The following is a 27,385-nucleotide window of genomic DNA, read 5'->3' as shown; positions in this document are numbered from 1 at the left end:
TATAAAAGGGCTCTGCAAAGAAAAAAGGATAAATAAAAGGATCATAGCAAGTATGTCCTCTAAATGACCATGTCATCTGGAAACAGAAATAGACAAGACATAGGAATTATATTTGAGCAAGAATAGGATAGGGGAGCCAGGGGGTATGGATTCTTATGGGACTTCATAAGCAAGAGGAAGAAGAGAAAAGTGACCCACTTTCCAGGGAGAAATTTAGAACAGTATAAGAAACAAAGGTGCAGGGGGATCGTGTCTCTAGTGAAGAATACTGCAGGGAAATAACAGAAAAAAACATTTGAAAAGGTAGGTTGTGGTCAAACCACGGGGGACCATGAGGTCCAGCACAAAGGTTCCTTGCAGGTTTCTGAGTGGGTTGGCGCTCGGACTTACACTGTCTCCTGTAAGTGGGCAGAGGGTGAACGGTACAGTCGTCAGGGCCCGGATGGAGGCAGCTGGACTTGCACGGAGGTAAGGCAACCGTAGGGCTTCCCTGCTGGCTCAGATGGTAAAGAAGCCACCTGCCAATGAATGAGACCCAGGTTCGATCCCTGGGTGGGGACGATTCCATGGAGAAGGGAATGGCCACCCACTGCAGTATTCTTGCCTGGAGAGAATCCCATGGACAGTGGAGCCTGGTGGGCTACAGCCCGTGGGGTTGCGCAGAGTCGGACACGACTGAGTGATTAACACTTTGACTTGAAGGCAAGTGTAGGGGTAAAAACAGAGATCCATGCGGCCAGGATACGGGGAGAAATCATGCTTGAAAGGGTGAAAGACGCTTTCTCGGAACGTGAGGGGAGGGCGTTCCAACCACCAAGTAGACGCAGAGACTGGGACCGGAGGGAGCGGCTACGGCAGCAGGAAGGTTCCAGATCTACAGGCTGCGGGGCTTGGGAAGACAGAGGGGGAGAAAGCGGGTGGGGCATGGTCAAAGTTAGGCTTCTTTTTTTCTTTTTTTGAACCTGCAAAACAGAGGTGCTGCCAGCCCACCCAAGTGAGTGACCCATAAGCCACAGAGGTCAGGTCGGGTCTTGGGAGGACAAGGCTGAGATGCGGCCGCTGAGACTCGAGCACGAGGCGGTGGGAGCCGCGGTGGGAGGTGACGCTTCATTGCTCACTAGTGTCTGCTTCCCTTCCCGGAGGAAAATGTCTCTCCCCGCCCTTTACAACCAGGCTCGACCATGCGACTCACCAGTGAAAGCGAGAAGAGTTACGTGTCACTTCCACGAAAGACCTGTAAACGTCTACTGGTTCAGCCCCTTCTCCTCGCCTCTTCCAAAGAACTGGTGATGTCCACGTAGTGACGGCTCCATCAGCCTGGCCCCAGGGTTAAATTAACACGGGAAAGACGGCACGGCTGCTACGTGGGGTGGGAGAGCGATCACTCGTGGCTGTGTAAGCGGCGGGGTGTTACTGCAGTATCACCTAGCCTAACTAGCGGATAGACCAGGGAATGAATAAGTGTCCAGAAAGGGCAAGTAAAGGAAGACCGGGGGTGATTTCCGACGAGACTTAATCCAACAAGTGTGAACTGTCATTTCACAGAAAGAGTCAGCGGAGTTACATTTCCCAACTTACTTTAAGTGTAATTTCTCAATACTGGGATTACTTTTTCTGTATTAAGAATTTGCATCAACATAAGGGAAAGGATAAATTAGGAGTTCGGGGTTTAACAGATACACACTTCTGTATATAAAACAGACAAATAGCAAGGTCCTACTGTATAGCCCAGGGAGCTATAGTCAATGTCTTATAATTATCTATAAAGGAAAGAACCTGAAAGAAAATATATATATGTATATATACACACACATATATACACCTGTACCCTTGAAACTAACACAACATTGTAAAATCAATTATACTTCAATTTTAAAATAAATAAATAATTAAAAATCCTAAAACAGTTACTAGATCAGACAAAGTTGAAATATTCTTGAAATAGTCTGTAATGAACAGTAATCACCCTCCCATACCAACAATTCTGCATTCTAAATATTTTTAAAAATTTTATTTTTGCTTGTAAATTTTTCTGTGTTAAATTCACCAGTCTAGCACTCCTCATTAGATTGAAAGAACTAAAATCAGGCATTGCTCTCAAGGAGTGTGTTCTTGCTTAGCAGCAGGGGAAGAAGGCTTTCTGGGAGCCAGTGGGGGCTGATCACCAGATGGTGTCTACTGCTCACCATTGCAGCCTGCAGACTGAAGGGATGGAAGAGAATTCCGAGATCAGGAAGTCAAGGGACTAAGAGTTTAGCCAGCAGATCATGTCAGATATTTGTTAGCCTAAGACAGCAATTAAAACCCATAATACATGATATAGGGATCTCAAAGGAACTATTTGTCTAAATTATTTTTTAATAAGTAGATTTGGAATGAGAATTTGTTTTTCATGAGTATTCTATTTCTTGTATTTCAGAGAATCCAAAGCAATTTTTAAATTCAAGTCCACACCACTTCTTTCTGGTTTTTTGCTTTGCTTTGTTTTGTTTTTCACTATTGTTGCCCAACCTTCTCTTAAGATTCTTGTCTATCAAATCACTGTTTACTCAAGCATTTCTTAAAGGCAATTGGTTTATATATATATATATATAAGTTTGGCAAAATTAGTGAAAGTGATTTAACCTTTCTATACATTTTATGCATGCATAAATCACACACCTCAGTACATTAAGCAAGTTACAATTTGTTATTATTAAAACATACAGGGTCCCTGATTTCTGACTCTTCTCTCTCTCTCTCTCCTTCTGCTTCCATGTATTTAAGTATTCTAAGAAACTGGCTCAGAGACCCATTGTGTTTTTAGAGCTGCACCCCTTTCTAATCAGTATGAGCACCCAGACAGTAATAAAAGGACAGCTAAGAGCTTTAAGAAAACTCCCGTTTGCCAGCATAGGTGCCTTGGATTCACACTGCAACAAAATGGGATGAGAGTCTGTAATATTCCAAGAGCTTTCTGGGCTACTTTTCATAGGTAGTTTTGCAGAAATCCCAGGGACGGATAGCATTTGGCCTAAGACATCCAGTGAGTGTGCTGGGATTGTCAGTCTTTCCACCTGTATAATCTGTCTCTTTGCAAGCAGAGGCCCCCATAGGTCAGAAAGGCAGTGCTCTTCCAGACGTCCATCACCTCCTTCTTTTGGCTTTAAGATATTGGTACTAACTTTGCAGACTTTATTTTCCCTCTGGCTTCTAAAATTTTCTCCAGCTCCAGCTAGAAAGGGCCTTTCACCACTTCAGCACCACTCCAACCACTAGGTCAGTCTGGTGTCTCCACTGGGAAGCTATTTTATGTCGGCTGTTTCCCAATACCCAACCCCAAGTAGTTTTCACTCATCCTCTTAAAAGACAGAGCCCTGATGGCTGTGATCCTTCCCATTCTAGGCCCTAAGGTGAGGGATGGAGGTATGCATTCACAACTCATTTATGTAACAGAGATGAACTCACAAGGGAGCCTTTCTTAAGCCTAATGAGCAGCTCTACTCAGCATGTATGTATGTGTGTATATATATATACATATATATATGTACATATATATACATGTGTGTATACATATATGTATGTATATATATTAAATGGAGCTCATTCTCAGTGTAGAGGGATTTTTTTGCATTTTAAAGAAAAGCCAAAAGTAACTCAAACAGCCACTATTGATAAAAATGTCTAGGAATAGAAAAGTTTGAGAGCAAGCAAAAATTTACATCAAACTCATCTTTTTATATCAAATCTTTTACATCAAATTTACCTCTTTATTATTCCTACCTACCATCATTTTGTAAATGAAATATAGATCTTTGTGGCGAGCATGGCTTTAGGGAATCCCAGTTTGTGCCCAAATATCTGGGAGAAAAATGACACTCACTTGCTTCATGACTTCTCCTACAGTCCCCAAAATAAGGTAGTGAATTTTCAATTAACAGAGAAAAGGGTAATGTTTTCCATACAAGGTCTTACATCTGAACTAATATGATGGATGATTCAGCTCTTACTCAGACCTTCAAAGAAATGAACATGACAATTTTTTTTTCCTTTTGTATGTTGGGATACAAAATTGGATGAATCAGAGTTTTAAAAGGGTGAGAGAAAATGTAGCCAACAGTTTACTCAGCACCCACACTCCGTGAGACCTGGGGCCCGGGTTCAAAGGCAACAAGAGGTCCCAGCTTCAGAGAAGACACAGGGTCCTCACAGAGGAGGCAGACTGCATCCACAGTGATGCTCGCGTGAGGCATGTAAAATGCATTCTGGGGACTCAGGGGAATGCCATCACCCCTTACAGACTCACACAGGAGCAAGCATCTCCGCAGACCCTCTGAGGATGATGTGTATGTCTCACGGGTGTACCTTGTGTAATAAAGCTGCTTTAATCCGTTGTGTTCATTCACTGTTGTTTTTATATTTTCATCAGCCAAGGCCAGCAGATCTCTTCCAGGTAAGACATTACCATCGACAACAACATCAATGCTTTCTGCTATCTGTGGGGCCTGGGAAGCCACTGATACATAGCAGCCCTTGTGTTCTTGGAAAGTGATTTATTCAAGGCGCGTCCATGGATCACACTGCTTTCCTTTTATGTAAGTTCCGAGGACCAGGGGTCTTATATTTTAAAATGCCAGCTTACGGGAACCTCCCTGGCTTCCCTTGTTATGGATAAACTGGCTGTTTGAGGAGCTGTGTCAAGGGACCCTTCATAAGCCATTATTTCCCAGTGAGGACTGTTAAAAAGAATAGTTGGCACCAATAACACTTACCTGTATATGCAGAGGGAAGGTTACCCAGCCATAACAAGCCCAGCTTCACACAGCCACTACTTAAGAGAATGCAATATTTGGGATTTATGAGGATAAGCCCTGTCAGTAGTAATGCCCTTACGGGGGCCTTCGCGATTCATTTGGCATAGTCTGCTGTGTACTCACAGGTGAAGCAAATCTGCCATGCAGTTCTGGGCGAGGATGCTGCATACAAGATGCAAGTGACACACACTGAAAGGTTCGCTTCTCAAAAAGGGCTGGGGCTTCAAATGCCCTTTTGACTCTTGTGTTCCTCAAAAGCAGCCATTGGACTGTTTCCAGTACAAAATCTGCAATATTACTAGTGATCATCTGTCTCTCAAGGGTATTGGGAAAATGGGGGTGGGGGGGCATTACCATTACGCAGAGAGATGGGTCAGGCGTGAATCAGGGTGGCAGGGACATCGGCAGCGGACCAGGGAAGGAGCCCCCACACGACAAGGATGAGGGGGACAAGACAACAAAGAGCATCGCGTAACCTGTTTTGTCAGAGCTGGAATTGATGGTATTGGTAGTGATGGAGGTGAAGGTAGTCTTTGCGCTGTCCTTGGCAGTGACAGATTTCTGCTTATTTTTCATGGCTTCCAGTGCTTTGAGCTTCTTGGCATGTTTCGTGCCTTTGTAGTGGGCCGCAGCCTGGCTCTACAAAGGAGAACAAAATGAACCGTGCAATCAGGCTCATTTCTAAACTGGCATTCTCTGTATTACTGCAAATACAGACTCCCTTTCAATAATAGGTACCATTCAAGCTAATCCTGGCCGTGGTCAAGCAGTGGGGTTCTATTGAGAATGATGCTACGAAGCAATGGGAAGCAGGTTCTAAACCCTCTGGATGGAAGGGAGAAATATTCTATTGCCTCTCTTCAGAGAAATGGAGCTGCACACTAACATATCAACAACATTTTCTTTGTGGAGTGGGGGAGATAAATAAGAATTTACAGCCGCATTGCTTTTGTTCTGTCACCAAAGATGCTGGGCTCCCAAGATTAACAAGGGCCCTGGCAAAGAGCAGCTCTCACCTTCTTGGCTCAGGAAATGTGTTTTCTCCTTCTACAATGGGTCTTATTGACACAGGACCCAACAGGTGTCTATCAGGAAAGATTCACCGATAGCAATACAAGTAGGCACCCCAGAGACCGGGACTGAAGCGTGGGAATTCAAAAGCGAATGCCCTGTGAGGTCCAAATGGAGCCACGGAAGCCGGGCAGCTTTACCCTTCCTTCCTTTTCCTTGCTTCTCACAGAAGGTAGTCTGAGAAGTCCAAGGCAGGGGCATTCTTACAACACATGGGTCTTTTGTGCCCTGGTCCACTACCAGGAAGAGCCACTGTGTTTTGACTACTTCATGGGGCCAATGCAATTCTTTTGTTTGTGCTTTCTCAGATTCTTGTAAATAGCAATATGCATTTTCCCACATTTATATTTTCTTAACATTATTTTTTGGTACCAGAGAGACATTAGGTGAGTTAGAACATCATCTTAAAAATGTGTTTATTAATATTAATTTATTTATACCCCCCCCCATGGAGGGGGGGCCTATCATGGCTTAAGGTGAGGTGGAAGCAGTCAGGGAGAGTTTAGATTGGAAGGTTTTCCAGTTCAAAAGCTTTAAAATTGCCACCTCACAAAGAAGAAATCGCAGAGGAGGACTAAGTATACAGACATCACTTCCCATGACTTATTCAATCTTAATGTTCCATTTTGCCAGAAAATAATAGTCACACTGTCCTCTTTGTCACAGCAACTGTGATAGGGAGGGTGTTGTGGTACAATCTCTTTTTATAAATAGAGAAATATAAAATCCACACCTTCATTTGCATCATTCTGACAAGTATCCTCAAAGACCTAGGTACCCTTATTGAAAGAACACTGGACAAGGAAACTGTATATTAGAAACAGTTTGAACAGAAAGGACACTCATGCATCAGTTTTCCAACAACACATAACATCAAAAGACAGAGTGTGGGTCAAAATCTGAAGTTAAGACTTGTTATCATTCATTGAGGAACACAGATTGGATTGGTTTGAGCCTACATGGAGAACACTATTTTGAAGGACGGAGCAGTGTCCCTTTTTTGTCTTGCCTGACTTATTTTTAATAAATCAAATCCTTTTCATATGTCTTTTGAGGGCATGATGCTATATTTAATTAGATCGACGACATGTAGTCAGTCATCTTCTCCAGACAGCTCAGAACGCACTTTCCCTTAGAGCAAAGTTCATCTCCCTCTCCTGGTGCAGAAGTGAACACTGCACATACAACACATATTAAAATATAGGTGAGATGAACAGTGCTCTCCCCACATGTACTTTCAAAATGTACATTTAATGCATATTTTAAGGTACCTGGCAAACCTATACTCTTAGTGGTATTTCCAATCAGATAAGACTTTAATATACCGTCAGACCAAGTGATTGTCACTCTTTTGAATATTAAGAAAGTTACTCCAAAGGAATACTGCCAGTTAAGAGTGTACTTACATTAAAAAAAATAAATAAATACTCTCTGCACAGATACAGCTGAACCCATGCTTTTGGCAAGTGAAACAGCTCAGGGTGTTGTGGGGAGATCAAATCACCAGCCATCAGTGGGTCCCAGTCAAGACCCGACATGTGAAACAGCAAAACAAAACAAGACAAAAAGCATACTCACTCACTAACTGAACTACAGCCCCAAAGCACTCGGATAATAATTATCTTAATTTTTAAAAAATCTATTAAAAAAGCAACTGAGCCTTCCACAGATTAAAAAAAAGAAAAAGGTTGAGTGGTATGAACGTCCAAAATGCTATGGAGAGACCATGACGTGTAGACTTTCGGGAAATGAGGAGGCGGGGTGGGGGCTGACTATGACGCTGCAGAGGATATGTGTGTTGGGTGTGGATGTGGGTCTACATGTTGGAAATGCAGTGTAGAAAGATAACCCTCTGGATATTGCAAATGTTCTTTGTCATCGATCCTTATGTTTGAAGAATTTATTGGACGGCTCTTGCATTAATTACACTGGAATTAATTTCTATATCTATATACAGCTGCATCGCCACCCTAACTTTTTAAATGTTCTTTTACACTGTGGTTTATCATAGGATACTGACCATAGTCTCCTGTGATATACAGTAGGACTTTGCTGTGAATCCATCCCATACACAACGGTCTGCATCTGTGAACCTCACCCTCGCACACGGCTCCTCCCCCACCCCCACCCCCTTCACAACCACCGTCTGTTCTCTGCGACCGTGATCCTGTTTCTGTTTCATAGATAGGTTCATTTGTGTCATATTTAGATTCCACATAAGAGTGACGCCACACAGTCTCGTCTTTCTCTTTCTGACTTACTTCGCTTAGTACGATCATCTCTGTTGCCGTTGAGTCACTCAGGTGTGTCCAACCCTTTGCCACCCCAGACTGCAGCCCGCCAGGCTCCGCTGTTCATGGGATTCTCCAGGCAAGAAGACTGGAGTGGGTTGCCATTTCCTTCTCCAGGACATCTTCCTGACCCAGGGATTGAACCTGCGTCTCCCGCACCGCAGGTGGATTCTTTGCCACTGAGCCACAGGGGAAGCCTGTGATGATATCTAGGTCAATCCGGGTTTCTGCCAGCCCCTTAACTCTTGGCTCATCTTGATACAGGTGTGTTGCATAAAGGTGTGTTCTTGTGTAAGGAAAGAAGGTCCATCCAGCTCTCCCTACCCCATTACCCCATTTCACTAGACTGGACAGATTTTTCAGTCACATCTAACCTCTCTGCTATTGTAGACAAAACTTCAACCTAGGAAAGAATCCTTCTGGGAGAATTTTTTTAAAAAGTAGTAGTAGGCCAGAGATGTCTCTTAGGGGCTCATCCGCTTTCCCTTTGGGCAGAAGGGTGCTGGGTGTGGGTAACCTTTCCTTCCAAGGTTGTCTCGTATTATTTATCAGCCAGTCTCTGAGTCAGCTCATCCCCAGAAACCTGGGAACCGTCCAACACAAGCGGACAATTATTTTTCACAGGAACGATTTCAAGATTAAGTAAGTCTACGACTTCATCACAGATGTCAGAACTCTGCATTTTAAAACTCAAAGAGAATTAAGGGATTAGAGTACCCAGAGAAGGGAGCAGTCAAAGAAAAATTGGCTTCAACAATTTGGCTTCAAATTTGCCAACAAATTTGGCTTCAAAAAGATGCTTTTAGATCGTAGGTGGAATATTCCGGTATTGCACAATAAAAATCACTACTACCGACCTTGAACTAGCAGATGACAACATGAAATCTAACAAGTGTCATCCCAGAGGCAAGTGCTGCCATTAAAGATAATGTACACACATTCCTGCCGAAAAGCGTGCAGCCACTTTAAATGTCATTCCCATGTCCGTCAGCAGCAGCCAGTCAGAATTTTCAGTCTTCAGGTTTTGTCTTTAGCATTTCAAGAAGTCTTCCAGTTTAAATGCAACTGAAGTTCCAGAGTAGATAAAATTAAATGCTTAATGGCTAACATTTGAAAGAGGTACTTCAACATTTTGAAAAAAATGTACACACACATTTATTTTACTTAAGTTTTGTTATAAATCACTATTTTCTGTGAAGCTTACTGCAGATTTAATGTATATGTATGCTTTTGGTCCATTATCACCAACACCTTATACAGTTTTACTCTACCTGTCTTTTGCATAAAGTGTCTTAACATGATTTTTTTTAAAAATAGGAAGTTTACTATAATCAGACATATCTGATTATGTGACGAATTAATTTTCACAAACATATGATTTCAAAAAGAACAGACAAACTTTGCTAGTTTCTGACATCATTTAATTGGGTCACATTAAATTTTTACTAAGAGAAAATGAACATTATCCTATTAAAATGTAACATCAGAAAAATAAGGAGTGATTATCAAAGAAGTTACCTCTTTGGGGGAAGAAGAGATTTACTACTTGAAGACAGGAAATCTTTTTTTTTTTTTAATGTATTTATTCATTTACTTATCTTTGGCTGTGCTGGGCCTTCACCACTACAAAGGCTTTTTCTCTGGCTGTGGCCAGGGAGGGCTGACCTTCAGCTGCCCGAGCTTCACCTTGCGGGAGCTTCTCCCGCTGGAAAGCATGGGCTCTATGGAACACGGGCTCCAGCAGTTTCTGCCCAGAGGCCGAGCCGCTCTGTGGCATGGAGGGGGGGGTGGTAATGGGGGATCTTCCTGGATCAAGGATCAAACCTGTGTCTCCCGACTGGCAGGCGGATTCCGTACCACCGAGTCACCAGGGAAACCTTTTTCCATTTTTAAAGATAATTATCTGATTTCAAAACTTTAGACTGTTTTGTAGATCAAAAATCATGAAATGGTAAAATAATATAGTATCCTGAAAACTAAAACACCTACTTTAGATTTTTATTTTGAAAACTATTGACAAACTATACCTGGGAAAATAAGTTTAAAGTCTGTGTTTTACTCCGAACAGTTTTTCTTATGTTACATACATTCACTCAAATCTAACATCCAGGGCAACTGCACAGGATCAGCCAGGTGGCTTAAGATCAGTACGCATTCCCACTGGTCAGTGGCTTGTAAATATTTTAGAGATCACTTTTATATATACCAATAGAAGATTTTTAAGGTTTATAATGATTCTATTTAATTTGTTTATTATCAACTCTCAGTTTCATTTAGCATTCATATAAAGCATTAGTTCTCAAAGTGTGGTCCCCAGGCTGGTAGCAGCAGCAGCAGCTGGGCGCTTGACAGAAACGCAGAGAATTGCACCCAATATCTATATGTGCACCCACGGCCGATTCATGTCAGCGTATGGCAAAAACCACTACAATGCTGTAAAGCAATTAGCCTCCAATTAAAATAAATTTAAAAAAAGAAAAAAAATCTATAATGGAATATAATCTGGAAAAAAAAATGAATCACCATGCTGTGCACTTAAACCAACACAATATTGTAAATAAACTATACTTCAATTAAAAAAAAGCAATAAGATGATATTCTGTGAATTTGAAAAAAAAAAAAAAAGGAATGCAAATTCTCAACTTCTACCTCAAACTCACTGAATCAGAAACTATGGATACGAGGCTCAGCAATCCATGTTTTAAAAGCTGTCCACGTTTTCCTGGAACCACTCACATTAAATATTAGTGCATTTTCTCCAGAGACGGCTCCATCCAGTATAAGTGGCCAACATCTAGATTTTTACAGATTAACATAGAGTAATTTGAAAGATTGAATCTTTACATATGTCCAACTGTGAGTGATGTGTGTTACCCAAGAAAAATAATCAGAAGTTTCTTTCCTTAAAAACAAGTCATAATGGCCACCATCAAAAAACGTGCAAACAATAAATGCTGGAGTGAGGGGAACCCTCCCTCACTGTTGGTGGTAATGTAATCTGGTACAACCACTATGGAGAACAATGTGGACATCCCTTTAAAAACTAAAAATAAAACTACCATACGACCTAGGAATCCTACTCCTGGACATATACTCCAAGAAAACCATCATTCAGAAATATACATGCACCCGAGTGTTTTCTGCACCACTATTTACAATAGCCAGGATATGGAAGCAACCTAAATGTCCATTGATAGATGAATGCATATAGAAAGAAGATGTGGTATATAGATAGATAGATAGATAGATAGAATATTACTCAGCCATAAAAAGAACTAAATAATTTGATTTGCAACAACAGAGATGGACCCAGAGATTGTCATACTGAATGAAGGAAGTATGAACTGAAGTAAGAAAGACAAACATCATATGTATCACTTATATCTGGAATCTAAAGAAAAAAAACAAAAAGGGTACAAATGAACTTATTTACAAAAAAACTAGAGTCACAGATACAGAAAGCAAACTTCTGGCTACTAGGGGATAATTGGGGCGGGGATGAATTGGGGGGTTGGGGCTGATGCATACACACTGCTCTGTATAAAACGAATGACCACAGCCTGCTGTATGGCCCAGGGAACTCGAGTCAGTGCTCCGTAATGACCTACGGGGAAAAGAATCTAAAAAGAGAGCGGGCACATGTGTGTGCTTAACTGATTCACTTTGTGCACACCTGGAACCAGCACGACATTCTAAATCAACCACACTCCAATAATGCTTTTAAAAAACAAGCCATAAAACAAGCAAAAAATAACTCAGATAATGTACATCATCGGGGAACTTCTATCCAAGAGGGATGAATGCAAAATTATTATTAGCAGATAATAATAATAAATAGTTATTATATTTCCAAGTCCTTGTGGCTCTCTCTGTATATTTAACCTTTTCTCTCCAAGCTAATTTTTGTTTAGCATGAACTCTGACCCCAATATTTGTATCAGTGTTGGATGTTTTGGTATGACCCATTTGGTGTGGGCTGGAGGAATCACCAGCTTAATAATAATAAATAAAAAATTACACAAAAGCAAAGCCCTGTGTCATAACTCTTAAAACTTCACTATAACAAGTATCTAATTCACTATTATATTTAGGCATTAACTGATTTAGTGTTAGCCATGAGTAAAATTTTTCTTTATCTACGTAAGGCTTTTTTAACTGAAGGAAACTCCTAGCTAGTAGGCAAATAAAGGCCACTCTAGTAAGCCAAAAGAGTGGCTTACTTACTTCACAATTACTCCACTCAAATACTCAAATATTTAACAAAATATTTGAAGAAGAAATTTGAAGATAGAATAGTTCATTGTTATACATTTTCCTTTCTAATGTGAAGACATGTACTTTTCAAATTCTCTTACTCAATGGGAAAATGATGTGAGATAGATATTTTTATTCCTTAATTCCATATCCCATAAAGACTATTTATTTTAATTTGTGATTGTGCAGTTAACACAGAGGCAGATGACTACAGTATGAATAAAAATGAAAATTCACTTGCTTGAGTCTCAAAGTGAAAAACATGATTCAATTAAGAGTGTTCTTTTTGAGCTCAGATGATTGATGCCTTACTTTAAATGTGTTCCTGTCCTTTGTACTCTTCAATACAGAAATGAATAGTAACTGCCACAGAAAGAGGAAAATAGGAAAAGAAGATAATACCACTGGAGTAAAGTCATTTTTATATACTACCACTAGTCACTGGGAAAAAAAAAAAAAAAAACCAGATTTTAAATAAACATGGAGAAAGAGAGACATGTAAAAATTTCTCGGATACATTAGGTAAATCTGACTTTTACTAGATTTCCCAAGTGGCACTAGTGGTAAACAACTGCCAATGCAGGAGACCAAGAGATGCAGGTTTGATTCCTGGGTCAGGAAAATCCCCTGGAGGAGGAAATGGCAATCCACTCCAGCGTTCCTGCCTGGAGGATCCCGTGGACAGAGGAGCCTGGTGGGCTACAGTCCATGGGGTCACAAAGAGTCGGACAGGACTGAAGTGACTGAGGATGCAAAACTTTCATTTTACCTTGTCCCTGTGTGGTTGTGAAAAAATAATCTATATGGACTAACTTATCTTTTTCATAGCTTCTCAGCTCATCTAGAAACTTGATGATTTTTTAAATATTAAGTACTTAATGTTTTTAAGTATCTAATGTGGATGATAAGATAGCACTTATTTGAGCAAAAGAGGCTAATTTGAGAGTTTTTTCCTGGCTTCTGTTCTGAAATCACTTTTTGTTTATCTGGCATACAGACAGCTGCCTCCCTGACCTCTAATGGCGGGGGTGGGGAGGTGGGGTCTGGATTAAGGGACACTGGCTGACGGTGGGCTTTGGAAGCTGGGCCTCATGATCTGATAACTGACCAGGGTTCTTGGCCTCCCCAATCACTAGAAATAAGAGGCCAGAGAAGAAACTGAGGCAAGGCTTTGTTAATGCATGAGTGCTCAGTCATGTCTGACTCTACGACCCCGTGGACTGTAGTCCTCCAGGCTCCTCTGTCCGCGGAATTTTCTAGGCAAGAATACTGGAGTGGGTTGCCAAGTCCTACTCCAGGGGATCTTCCCGACCCAGAGACTGAACTCACATCTCCTGCATCTACTGTATTAGCAGGCGAATTCTTTACCGCTGCGCCACCTGGAACATCAGGCTTTCCTGGGGCCCCTGCTGCCCAGGGGGCAGTGAGAACACATGGCAGGTTTCCTTGCTCACTCCTGGAGGCCGCCGAGCGGGGTCCCCACAGCGGGGTAGGTGGGGGCGGGTCGGGGATCAGGCGGGAGGGGCGTCTGGGTGTTGCCCCCACCCCCGGTGGCGTTGAGTGCAGAGGCCACGATCAGTACCCTGCTTTGCGTCCAGCCCTTCAGAAGTGGAATTTGGTGAGGTTTTGGTTGTTGCTATTTTAGTCTTTCTGTATTGTGTTGTCCATAATGTGCTCCAACGGCATATGCACGCGGTTATTTTTTGCCTGATAGTCCCCTTGCATTTCATTGCTGGAGATGTTTGTCCAGGTGGAGCACTGCAGCCAAGGATCCCAGGTCCAGCGTGTCTCACATCCAACTGAGCCTAAAGGGTCACTTAGTCCTGATGATGTCTGCTCAGTCTTTGGGGGAGCTTTTTGTAAACCAGAGACGTCAAATGAGTTTTAACTCTAGTGATATGACAAAAATTTCATATGAAATTAAGTGAAATTAAAAAAAAAAACCCACCAGGTCTGACACTGAACCAGCAGACAGTTGACACTTCACTCAGTCTGTAACTGCCACGTGCCGTTTGAAAGCCGGGCGGATGGGAAACTTTGAATCCAGTCATGTCTGAGGGTCAAACTATCAAAGGTGTTGGTATCAGAAGCGGAGAAAATCTTCATTCCCTGATGTGACTTACATGCTTCCTCTAAGCAATCCCTAACCTCCTCCTCCTCCAAGCACCTCCTACCGACCACCCCGGTCACCATCTGCTCTCTAACGAGAATATCTGCCTGCAGGTCAACCAGGGATTGCTTAGTTTTGTTGAGGGCTCAGTCATGTCTGACTCTTTACGACCCCACGGATTGTAGTCCACCAGGCTCCACTGTCCATGGGATTTCCCAGGCAAGAATACTGGAGTGGTCTGTCATTTCCTCCTCCAGGGGATCTTCCCGACCCAGGGACCAGACCTACGTCTTGTGTCTCCCTTCATTGGCAGGCGAGTTCTTTACCACTGCACCACCTGGAAGCCCCTCAATAAGGAATAGCTCCCTCCTTTTATTCTCTTAAGGAAAGTGCTACAAGAAGAAATCGTTTTCAAAGCCTTCCCCCTCTGCCTGGCGCACCTTCACTTGCCTGACCGATTCTGTTTCATCACAGGTCGCCTCCTCCGAGGAGCCCTGGCTTTGCCCCCATGTAGCACTGACATCACTGTCATTATCGTTCATTCGCTCACTCTTGTCCGACTCTCTGTGACCCCAGGGACTGCAGCACGCCAGGCTCCTCCGTCCTTCACTCTTTCCCGGGGTTTTCTCAAACTCCTGTCCATCGAGTCGGTGATGCCATCCAACCATCTCATCCTCTGTCGCCCCCTTCTCCTCCTGCCCTCAATCTTGCCCAGCATGAGGGTCTTTTCAAATGAGTCAGCTCTTCCCATCAGGTGGCCAAAGTATTGGAGCTTCAGCTTCAGCACCAGTTCTTCCCATGAGGGCTAAATGTCTGTTTCTTCTGATAGAGACTAAATTCCTCAATGAAGAAAGACCTTATTTTATCCCTTGGACCTAGCAGATATTTCTAAATAGGTGTCTACTAAACACATGTTGAATTAATTCCACATTTTGATTTTAAAATGGAAATATGCATATGGTGTCTCAATGGATTCTGTATGTGAACAGGGTTCAACTTAATTCTCTGCCATTCTTTGGCACTCTGCCTTATCTGTTGAACACACTTCAGGGAATTTTTATAGCACTTAATGCTGGAAAAGCATCTGGCACAAACACAAACTATTATTTTTTCTCTGAGAGAAGCTTACCATCAACTGCAAATTGTGCTATTTATGGGAGCTCTCTTTGCATGGGATACAGCAAGGAATAATATTGAGATTGTTTCACTTTAAAAAAATTTTTATGAACAAGTTTTTCCTTTTTTTTAATCTAGGAAGTGCAATGAATGTTTCTGGTAATGATTTTGCATTTTAAGGTTTTTCTAAAAGTTCAAATTCTCTTAAATATGCATAGAGATATATTCAGTACTTGGAAAATGCTATTTCTCTATCAACACTATTGTTAATGTTTCCAAATGGAATATTTTATGCTCTAAAACAATATACAGAAATTAACTATGATATCATTAACCATTTTCCTCCTTACAAATCCACATAATAATCTATACCCCTGTATTTGCTGAAAAAGAGTATCTTCCATTAGGGGGAAATTGTTAAATTCCCTACTTTTCCATAAATCAAGGAAAGCCTTCCCTTTATAGTTTTATTGCATTTCTCATCTCAATTCGTGAATCTAAGAGTTATTCTGATTGTTCCTTTAATGAATTTGCTTCAAAGATCCCTTCTGAAACATATAATTGTTAATGAGATTTGTCCAGTCCACAAAATAATGGTATATAGCTGAGCAGATGTTTTGTCAGTGTTAAGTACCATGGCATTTTTCTGAAGGACTCAGTGCAGTGGGAAAAGATGATATTAAGGCCATAAATAACCTCAAGCGCCTTGACTCTGAGAGGCAGAGCAGAGCTGTATTCGCCTTTTCACCGCGCACTCATCCACGGAAGACTCACTGAAAGGCACGCAAACGCTGCTGCAGCTTTGTGGAGAGAGCGGAGAGTGAGGAAGACGGACAAATTCAGCTACGCTTACAAATCTCTATGAAAATACCATGAGAGTGTCAGTCGCTCAGTCATGTCAGATTCTTTATGGCCCTGTGGACTGTAGCCTGCCAGGCTCCTCTGTCCATGGGATTCTTCCAGGCAAGAATACTGGAGTGGGGAGCCATTTCCTTCTCCAGGGGATTGTCCCAACCCAGGGATCGAACCCACATCTCTTGTCTCTCCTGCATTGACAGGCGGATTCTTATCACTAGCACCCCAAAATACCATAGCAAACTCAAGAGGTTAGAAAAAAATACAAAACATATTAACAAGTGCTGTTGCAAAGATGTTAAGCTCTATGTTCCATAAAAAGTATCTAGAAAATCACGAGGAAAGAAAAAGTAATAACCATTAGAAAAATTAGCAAAGTGCTCACCCAATTCAATGAAATAAATTATGGCAAAGTACCTATGGCTTCCTAGGATAGAAAAGGGACTCAATAATGAGAACAAATGCTAATTTTCTTGTCAAAAGAAAGGGAAAACTAATGTTCATTTGTACAAGTCAATTTGGTGCCTCAAAGTTAAAACTCTGGAAATGGATGGAAATTGTGAAAAAACTACATTTTTGTGGAAATCGTGGTTCTAGGAAAAAAGGAAAAGAAAATGCTTTTAAATAAAGAGAAGCTTGGCCAACTTGACCTGACCTCAAGATATCCTTTTGACCAAAGAGGTCTGCAATAAGACATTTCACAGGCAAAACCTAGGGAAACGTACCTAACGTCTCAAATAATAGTGTCTTCCTGGATTTAGAAAATATCTGGGAGGCAGAAAAAAAGCTTTCACTGTTGCTTTCAATTTTCATTTACCAAAGTTAGAGGAAAACATGGCTTTAGTCCTGGATTAACTATCAGAGAAGACTGAGCAATGACTCCAGAACACTGATTTATCTGTGCACGTATAAATGCCTGATTTCTTGTTATGGCAAAATTTCTTCTCATTACATAAACACAGTTATGTTTAAGTTTCCTGATTGCCCATGGTGTAGATGAGCTGTGACAGCAAGAAAGAGTGCTAATCCCAAGAGTTTAGTGCTTAAGGAAAATGTCCACAGGCAGGTGCAGATAGCACGGTATCGGTACCCCTCACGCTCACTCAGTCATTCCTGGGCGCATTCTCGCTGGAGCGCTTTCCCCACGGCAATGCTTGGAAGAAGAGTTCACTGTGTCAGAATACAGAGAGTTCACTGTGTCAGAATACAATACTTTACGCCATGGGTGGCAAAGTAAGGCATGCATGGAGTGCTTCTCTGGGCCACGTGGTATGCTATACAGGTCATATACAAACCTTCTCACTGATATTTTACAAAGACCTACAAGGCAATTACGGTTATCAATGGCATCTTATAGACAAGGCGACTGAGATCCTGGATGTTAGAGAAGTTCAACCCCATAGAAACGGCTGTATTCCAGAAACCTCACCTGTAACTCTTCCCAATCCCAGTGAGAATGGACAATGGAGAGCAATCCTATTACGTGACTTCACCGTGGCTCCTCGTGTGAGACTAAACAGATATTAAACTCATTAATAAAAGTTGTTGATATCTGTGGTCATTGATTCATAGCATTTCACTCATGGTTTGTTGCAGGTCAATGCTTTAGATACTCTTATTAGTATCATTTTATCTGAGGGTCCACTAGTTCAATCCTTTCAATGCCAGATCCAATAAATCAATGCTGATGTGCTAAATACAGTGTTAGATGATATCCCCAAATACAAAGCCTTTGGGGCATCAGGGGTATCTTCAGCCACGCACCAGCTCTGGCAGAGGGACCTATAGGTGTGCTTCAGGATTATGTTCTTTACTCTCTGCTCAAGTGGAAGGCTGCTCCGAGGTCTTAACAAACAGACCATATAAACACGTTTGCATTGTCATGAGCTCACTTTGGCAGGAACAAAGAGACTGCATGGGAGGAGGAGGGCAAGGATGGGTAAGGAGCGGAGGGTTCTCTTCTGAAGGTTCGTGAAGAGACGCCCACATCTAATAGCTGGGTGATGACAGTGAGAGGAGGGAAGTGTGCACATGTGTGATTAGTATGTAAGTTAGAACTGTCAAGCCTTCATGGTGAATTTTGACGAGAGGTCACAAAGATGCTTCAACGGTTTCTGCTTGTAAATACATGATTAGAGGTTCCATCTCCTAGAATTGCTGATATTCCAAGAGGCCCAGATGTCTAGGGGAAGAGCGTGAGCTGGGTTGGGAAATGCGGGGTTGAAGAAGTCTTTAAAACATCTAAATAAAATGCGCGCTCTGCAGTTAGCTATATGGTCTAGAGATTAAAGATGGAGTCTGGGCTGTAGCTAATTTGGGGAGTTATCAGCAACAGATGGTAACTGAGGCCGTTGGGAAATGCTATTTGAAAGGCAAATAAAAGATTTTTTCCTGTTTAACCACTGAAACACAATTCTTAATCAGCTGCAACATTTGAATGAATGAACTAAGACTCCAAATAACAGATTTTCAGATTCTCCATTGAGCTAGAGTATACTTCATCACTCAGCTTTTCTTAAAAAGTGTTTTTCTTTTTTTTTTTTTTAAAAAAGTGTTTTTCTTAAAGTGCTTGAAATCTTCAAGTTTCAGCCATAGAGTGAATCATTCTCTTTTTGTCCTCACATTACAGTGAGTTAACTAGAAAGAAAGTGATAGGAACAGAGTAAAGGAACAAAGTAGGTGATTAAATTCCACTAAAGAATCATGTTGTCATTCAGTCGCTAAGTCATGTCCAACTCTTTGAGAATCATGAGAAAAGGAATCATAAGAAAAAAGTATAGGAGACCCTGTAAATTAATGATCACTCGAGAAAGTAGGTTTGCCTAGCCACATACCAAGCAGGCTTGCTTAGCAAAAAAACAAAAACAAAATAACAACCCTGCAACAGAAGAATGAGACACGCCCCCAAACAATAAAACAGGGGTGGCATGAGACCCACCTCCTGCCTGGTGGCCTTGGTAACTTAATAGTTCCTAGGACATGCTCCTCTGCCTAACTCTGTAAACAAAAATATAAGGAAAAGGTAACCTTACACTGAAACCCAAGAGGATTTACTGTTCTTCAGTCCACGGACCACCTCTTGACTATCGCTCCATGACCACACCAGTGTGACCAGGTAGGCACAAGAAAACTCCCCCACCCACGTGGAGGAGGAACTGATGATGCAAGCTTGATGTTTCCTCCAGGATGAGAAAGAAGATGATCTTCTGCACGCCCCCACTTTTCCTTTCATTATAAAACTGTAGCCCACGAAGCTCTCCGTGTGGCTCTCCCCTGCTCGCCTGCTGCTAAGACTCACAGAGTCCTATTCTAACGGGTTACTCCTTATCTATCACTTGCCTCTTGCTGAGTTCTTTCTGCGCTGAGACACACACAACCACAGCTCCTCAGAGCCCCCTGAAATGCATTTCTGTGGTTTCAGGAGGCTACACTTCTCTCTGTTACACAAGATGTCATACCCCCAGTGTCTGGTCTCTAGAAACCAGATTCATAGGGATAAAGGTTGTATCAGCAGAGCAGTAAAATGAGGATTAATAAAGTCTGACTGCTGCCAGTTACCATGAAATAGCCTCCCAACCTGGCAGAACCTGGCCCTTCTCTGTAAGTGAAAGTTACAGTGGAAGGAATTAGCCATTTACAGGGACCTTATTAAAGGGTAGGTCAAAAGCAAGAAGGCAGGATGGGAGTCCTAATCAAAGGCTGACCAAACGTGGAAGAAGACTGTGCTTAATGAATATTATTAACATGTCTGAAGTGAAACTATGTTAGTTGAAATAGGTTTCATTCTGTCTGCTTCTAGAAAAAGAGAAGTTAAAGACATTTCATATAAATTTCTTTCTCTCCCCCTGATAAGTACAAGGAAAAAAAAAAAACTAATCTTAATTTCAAATATTCTGTCTCTATTATGATCAAGAGCCAAGATATGTTCTATATTCATTTTTATATATTAAAATGTATTAAAATTTTATAAATGTGTTATTTAAAATTCTCAACAATTATAAATGTTTTGCACTCTGGTTTCTACATGTAATGAAACAAACAAAAAACTGCAACACACTGAGATTACTAAAACCATTTTTTTTCAAGATTTACTAATGTTAGTTTGAAATTTTTAAACAGACTTCTGATTTGTATGGTTTGGGGCAGAAGGTCAAAACAAGAACTACATTTGACAGGTGTTTTCCCCATAATACTTGTGATTAGCACTAAAAAAAAGTAGAGAAGAAAGCTTTATCTAAATAAGGGTAATTGAAATTTTCACTTGACAAAGCTTGAGAAATTTCTAGACCACTGGATTTTCTATGATATGATCTGAATCTCTAGGTTGCTTGAATTTCCAAGGTCAAGTAAGTTAACAAAATTAACAAACATCTATGTTTTCACACAAGCTGGGACATTTTGGATTCAACCCTAAATACAGGAGTTGTCTAAGTGGTGCTTGTTAATATCACTGCTTCTACTGCTTAAACCAGCAAGTGATTCCCCCCCTTGGGCATATATTAACAATTTACTTTTGCAGACAAGTGCACAAATATGATTAGCTTTTGCAAATTGCTCTTTATTCTGTTACTGGTAAGTAATTTTTATATTATTACAGTGTAAACAGATGCTATTTTCCACTACATATTCAGCTGTAATGAGCTAATTTAATGTGTTAAAACAACAAAAGAACTTCAAGAATGATTCAGTGATTCAAGCTGCATGGAAACCAAGAAAAAAATCAAACATGGGGTTTGCAAATGTTTTCCAAAATTCAGTTTTCAACAAGAAATTGTGGAGTCCCTGTTCATTGGGGTCATTTATCCAAAGAAGTGTTTCCACCTATGCAGGTTGAATCCTGCAAACAAACTTCAAAGGGATGAGCTGCTCGGCTGACTGAGCTCCCACTTCCTGAAACTTGCATCATGAGCCTCACGATGAGACTTAGTGATGTGCTTATTTATCTGCTCATTTAAATATTTGCGTATTCAACATGTTTATGCTGTGGGGCATTCCAACACACAGATAGGCACTGCAGAGGTGGAGCAAGAAAAGATGACAAAGATCCAGCAATGGACAGAAATAGGACAAAAACTTAAAGAATATGGTATCATGAAAGTCAAGAGAGACAAGAGCTTCTGGAAGGGAACAGTTTTCACCACTGGCTGCTACCTTGTCAAGGAAAAGGCAAGCACAGAAGTGTTCACTGGGTATAATGTTGGGATAAGGTTGGTGATTGTGATACAGGACAGGGTAATTTGATGCTTAGTTAATTGGAACAAAGGATTTTGAAAAGGTCTGGAATAAATGATGGATTGGAATGCTCAGTCATGGAGTTGCCAATCAGGGGGTCTCCAGATGCAAACTTCATCCTCCTGATACTATCATTCTGAACTGGGCACTACTGCCTTACTTAATTTGACTACTATATGTTTCTGTATATTAATATGTTTCTGCTTCTGTATATCTGGAAGCAGATCTGCATTTTGATTCCATCATTTGTAAAAGCACAATGATAACTTACTATTTTAATAACAGTTGTCTGAAAATACCTTCACTTTTAAAAATATTCCATGGAGTAGAAAATCTGAAACAATCTTAAATAAAGAGAAGGAATAATGTAGAATTACCTGTAAACAAATTATCTTGTATTACTGATACAAGATACTTATGGACTTTCAGGAATTATTTTCTATCATTAAGTATATCAGAGGTGCATAATATCTATTAGATGAATGATAATTATATATTATGGAAAAGGAAATGGCAATCCACTCCAGTTTTGTCTTGTTTTTTTTTTTTCCTGGAAAATCCCATGGAGAGAGGAATCTGGTGGGCCACAGTCTATGGGGTAATAAGAACTGGATACGACTTAGCAACTAAACCACCACCAGCAATTATATATTATCATTTGAAAAGATGATATTACACTCTTTACTTTTAAGTAACACACTTTATTCACTTATTAGTGTATCTTCAACATTTCTATATTTGATCAAGATTTTTGGATTTACATCCTCATGAGGCTTGTCACTCTTAGGGAGAAATGATGTAGTTGGTACAGTAGGAAAAAGCTAGAAAAGTGAAAGTGAGCCTCCTGAATCATCTCCTAACTTTATTCACACACCCGACATAAATCATTCCACTGCCAGTGTGAAATGTTCCCTGTCCCTAAAATAGAGTGATGGCACAAAAGGTTATTATCAGGTCACCGAGTGAAAGAATTTCTTAGTTACCGTGAAAGTAAACAGATGGATAGAGACTAAAAACGTGTCTGATCTTAATTACCCAGAGAGATATTAATTTCAGGTTTTCCTCCACAGATTAAAATTTTAAATTGGCTATCTTCTGATATTCAGTACCTTCAGTGTCTGCAATGGATGGCTGTGACTGGCTAAATCACCACAGACACGTGGAGCTGAGCTGGTGGCACCCAGAAACGCTCACTGCAGAGATCACACAAAAGAGAAACAGCCCTCAGGGATCTCTGGTTCTGTCTGGTTTAACGTCCATTGGGCACAACAGCTTAGACTTAATCTAACTGACATAAATACTCTGCATCGATTTTCAGGTGAGTAGCAAAGAACACAGGGCCCTGATAATGATAAAAATGTTGCTCGTGTTCAGTTGCTACGTCCTGTCTGACTCATTTTGACCCCATGGACTGTAGCATGACAGGCTCATCTGTCTTCCACTATCTCCCAGAGTTTGCTCAAATTCATGTCCATTGAGTCAGTGACGCTACTTAACCATCTCATCCTCTGCCGCCCCTTTTGCCTTCAGTTTTTCCCAGCATCAGGGTCTTTTCTAATGAGTCAGCTCTTCACATTAGGTGACCAAAGTATTGGAGCTTCAGCATCAGTCCTTCCTATGAGTATTCAGGATTGATTTCCTTTAGAATTGACTGGTTTAATCTCCTCACTGTCCAACAGACTCTTAAGAGTCTTCCTTAGCACCACAGTTTGAAAGCATCAATTCTTCGGCACTCAGCCTTCTTTATGGTCCAACTCTCACATCCATATGTCATGACTACTGGAAAAACCATAGTTTAGACTATATGAACATTTGTTGGCAAAGCGATATGTCTGCTTTTAATATGCTGTCTGGGTTTGTCATAGCTATCCTTCCAAGGAGCAAGCGTCTTTTAGTTTCATGGCTGCAGTCACCATCTGCAGTGATTTTGGATGCCAAGAAAATAAAAATCTGTCACTGCTTCCATTTTTTCCCTTTCTATGTGCCATGAAGTGATGGGGCTAAGTGATGATGTTAAGGTTTTTAAGTGTTGAGTTTTAAGCCAGATTTGTCTTTCTCCTCTTTCACCTTCATCAAGAGGCTCTTTAGTCCCTCTTCATTTTCTGCCATTCGAGTGGTATCCTTTGCATATGTGAAGCTATGAATATTTCTCCCGGAAATCTTGATTCCAGCGTGTGATTCATTCGGCCTGGCGTTTTGCATGATGTGCTCTGCACATACGTTAAATAAGCAGGTGTCGCATTCCTTTCCCGAATCTGAACCAGTCAGTTGCTCTATGTCTCATTCTGTTACTTCTTGACCCTCATTCAAAGAGCTATCGAATATCTGCCAACTAACATAGTCTACATGTGGTTGAAGGGACTCATATAAGGTTTGTAGTTTCCTTCAAAATTGCATTGTATCGTATCCATTTCACAGATAAGGACAGTGATTTTTTAGGTGTAATTTTTAGGTGACTCGCCCAAGGTCTGTAGGGAGTACATTCCAAAGGACAGATGTGAATGTGACCAGGCATTTCTGTCTCCAAGGCTCACAATCTCTCCAGATACCAGACAGAATTTTTCAAATATTTCTGCCTTTAATACAAATATTTAGCAAAAAAAAAAAAAAGAGAGAGAGAGAAAAAATTTTAAAAAAGAAGCATCTTTCTGATGGAGAAGATTTCCCAGTTTCTTCTATGATCTTCTATCTTTAACACAGAAACTAGACAGAATCATTTTTGCGATACACTAGCCAGTTTCTGGGTCACAATGTCTGGGAGATTTCTTCTTCTTTGGCCCATAGCTGAACTACTCAGACACACAGCCACTGAAGTATAATTAAAAAGCCACTTAAACTTCAGTGGCTGAGTGGCTGAGTGACACACACAGAGTGGAAGTGATCTGCAATGTGTCCAGCTGGGCTTACTAGACTCTGAAAATGGTCTTCCAGGCTCCTTCCACTGCTGCCCCTTTGATGCAGACAAGCATAGCCAGTTTGGAAGCTCCACGTTAATGATGTTAAAACCACAAGATGGAAAGGCTGGGATTCCTAACTTACCACTTGGAAGAGATTTGCCAGTGGACAAAGGACACTGTTGGATGCTGCAAAAGCAACATTTAATTAATTAGAGCCAGTGGACATCTTTTGATTGATTTATGCCACAGCTAGGGTTACATTAATGTAATGAACGCATCCACATTCTTCTTCTTATGCTTTAAACCTGATAAACAGAGAAAGAGAGGCTTCCCGGCCGATGTAAAGATGAAAGGGCAAGTGAGTAGAGAGGTACAATTAATGAAGCCTGCAAAGCTTATTTTTTAGCTAATATTTGCCTAAATGAAGCACCAAAGTGCTCTGCAATTCTCTCGTTTTGTGATTTTAAGAAACATAAGAATGTAAGGTGTCTTTCTTTTTTTAAAGTATTTCTCTGGATAGCGTGGAGTAAAGAAATGTCTAGGGGAGACACTGAGTTTCAGACCTGAACAGACCCAGGAGCCTTCCATACAACCCCTTGTTGGTTCTTATTAGATCACTGCTTTCCTGGTTCGGCAGGCACACCCACTTTCCCCAAATTCTCTACCTGAAACCAAGACTCAAGGTTTTTCTCATCAAAGCCAGGTCATTACCTGGCTTCTTACCACCATGCAACAGAATTTAAGTTTCTGAGATCCTATTTGACTTTGACAGAATACATCAAAAGACCCTCTCCTTCCTAAAGGGACCCACAAATGATTGATGAAATTCCCCAAGATTTTAATATCTTCAACTTCAAAACTAAGTACTACTTTTCCCAGGAACCCTTCAAATCTACAGCCTTTTATGTTCCTTTATTTTCCCTGGCTGTCCGTTCCCATCACACACTAAGAAAGCTTAAAAATTAAAATAATTTACTCATGTCTTTGAAAAAAAATTTTCCAGGAGACACAGAAATATAATCTTGTTATTCGTTTTTCAATCCTACCTGAATTTCAACTATCTATTTTAAATGCCTTTTGTAAATCATTCATTTTTCACTAACTTTGAGTGAAGAAGATAAGAAACATTGGTTGAAAATTGGTGTGTAGATGCAAAAACATATATAAATCAGTTTACAATTAATACAACCCAGAAGATCATGATCCCAGGTTACTTAAGCACTAGGCATTAATCTTATTCTAAGTAAAATAGATGGAAACTGATTTTCATTTAAAGTCTGGCTTCCCATTCACAAACTGTATGACCTCAAGCAAGTGACTATTCTTCAAACCTCAGGTTTTTCACTTACAGAATTATTATAGGAAAGGTTATTTTTTACTTTGTGGAAATCAAAGTTAAATAAGTAAACTTTCAGCGCCTTAAACAAAGACTAAATTTGAGTGTGATTTCTGGAATCTCCACCTCGTCTTTCACTTAATTAGCTCTTTATCACATCACAACCCTTTCGCAGAAGAGTTTGCTTTTCCTCCATCCAGTCCTCAGACCCATCTCCTGGGGAACCTTGACGAATGGCCCACAGCTACGAGAATGGGAGGAGGATTTATTACATCAGTAGTCTTAGTAACGTAGAAACAGAGATGTTAAGAATGTTTTCATAATAACTTACAGAGATTATATTAAAACAGAGCTTTGGCATGAGCAAACAAAATCTGTTTCATGGGCGTTTCACACTAAGGAACTTGACACATCTAAGTGCCGGCCCCCGCCCACCCCCCGCCCCCAAGCCCAGAGGATGCGGGATCTGAAGCTGTCCTCTTCTGCTGCAGCTCCCGCTAAGGGGAAGCAGGGTGGAAGGGGAGGCCCAGAGGACCAACAGTCCATCCAGCAGAGGCACAAGGAGAAGAGCTTGCCACGGCTGGGAAAGACCGAGAACACAGGAGCAGAGGGAATGAAGGAAATGAATGAATGGATGGATGGAGGAGGAAATTCGGGGGAAGGAATTCCCAAGTCCCATCCAAAGGGACTGATGCATGACTTTGTGGATGGATAGATGCGAGACTGGAGAGATAAATAAACCTGTGACTATGCACAGCCAACTGGCATGTGACTTCCTTACTGGCAGGAGGCTGGATCTCCCCAAGTTAGTATCACGGGCATAGCTACACTCTTACACGTGCTTGCAAAGCTTACACCTCCTCCTTGCAGGTAACAGAGCGTAAAGAGGAGCTGCTGGGCTGCAAGCCAGGGGTCGAAGGATGGGGGAAACAACCCTTGGGTGCTCGGTTGTCCTGCTCACAGATGCTGCTTCATGTCTCTACAGATGGAACTGAAGAACTTTCTCTGGGACCCTCAAAGGGAAGGGGTGGAGAAAAGCGATGCTGTCAGAGATATCTTTTCATATAACACCTTAGCTGTCACTGTCATAGTATATTTTTAAAAAACAGGAAGCAAGATATGTAGTGTTTCAGGAGAATTCCTCTGTCTTCTTCATTGAATAGTCTACCTCTGGTTAAAGTTACATGAAAAGACAAAATTCTGATTTACTTTTTCTTATAACAGATGGTGGGAAAATGAAAAATGGTGATGTTATTGTTGTTTCTTTTAAATTAAACATTGACTTGACTAACATCATTGTTAGTTTCAATTTCCACTCTCTCATTTTCTCTATAACTCAGAGGTGGGTCACATTTCCCCAGATCTTTCAAGAACACAGGAAACAAAACTGGAGTGCAAACTGCCAAAAGACGTATGTTCCCTTTTGTGAT

General features: G+C 41.0%; 1 protein-coding gene across 1 annotated transcript in view; it reads right to left on the bottom strand.

Moving 5' to 3' along the window:
• The window catches only part of ZNF385D (zinc finger protein 385D), a 346,567-nt gene that overhangs the window by 92,354 nt on the left and 226,828 nt on the right, over window positions 1-27,385 (bottom strand). Inside the window, exon 4 of the mRNA XM_061134610.1 lies at window positions 5,270-5,432. Coding sequence (XP_060990593.1) covers window positions 5,270-5,432 — 163 coding nt within the window. The remainder of the gene's footprint in view (window positions 1-5,269; window positions 5,433-27,385) is intronic.

Source organism: Dama dama, chromosome 32 (assembly GCF_033118175.1).
Source record: "Dama dama isolate Ldn47 chromosome 32, ASM3311817v1, whole genome shotgun sequence".
NCBI lineage: Eukaryota > Metazoa > Chordata > Mammalia > Artiodactyla > Cervidae > Dama > Dama dama.
Note: the sequence above shows the minus strand (reverse complement) of the source record. Positions and strands in the feature narration are given on the sequence as shown.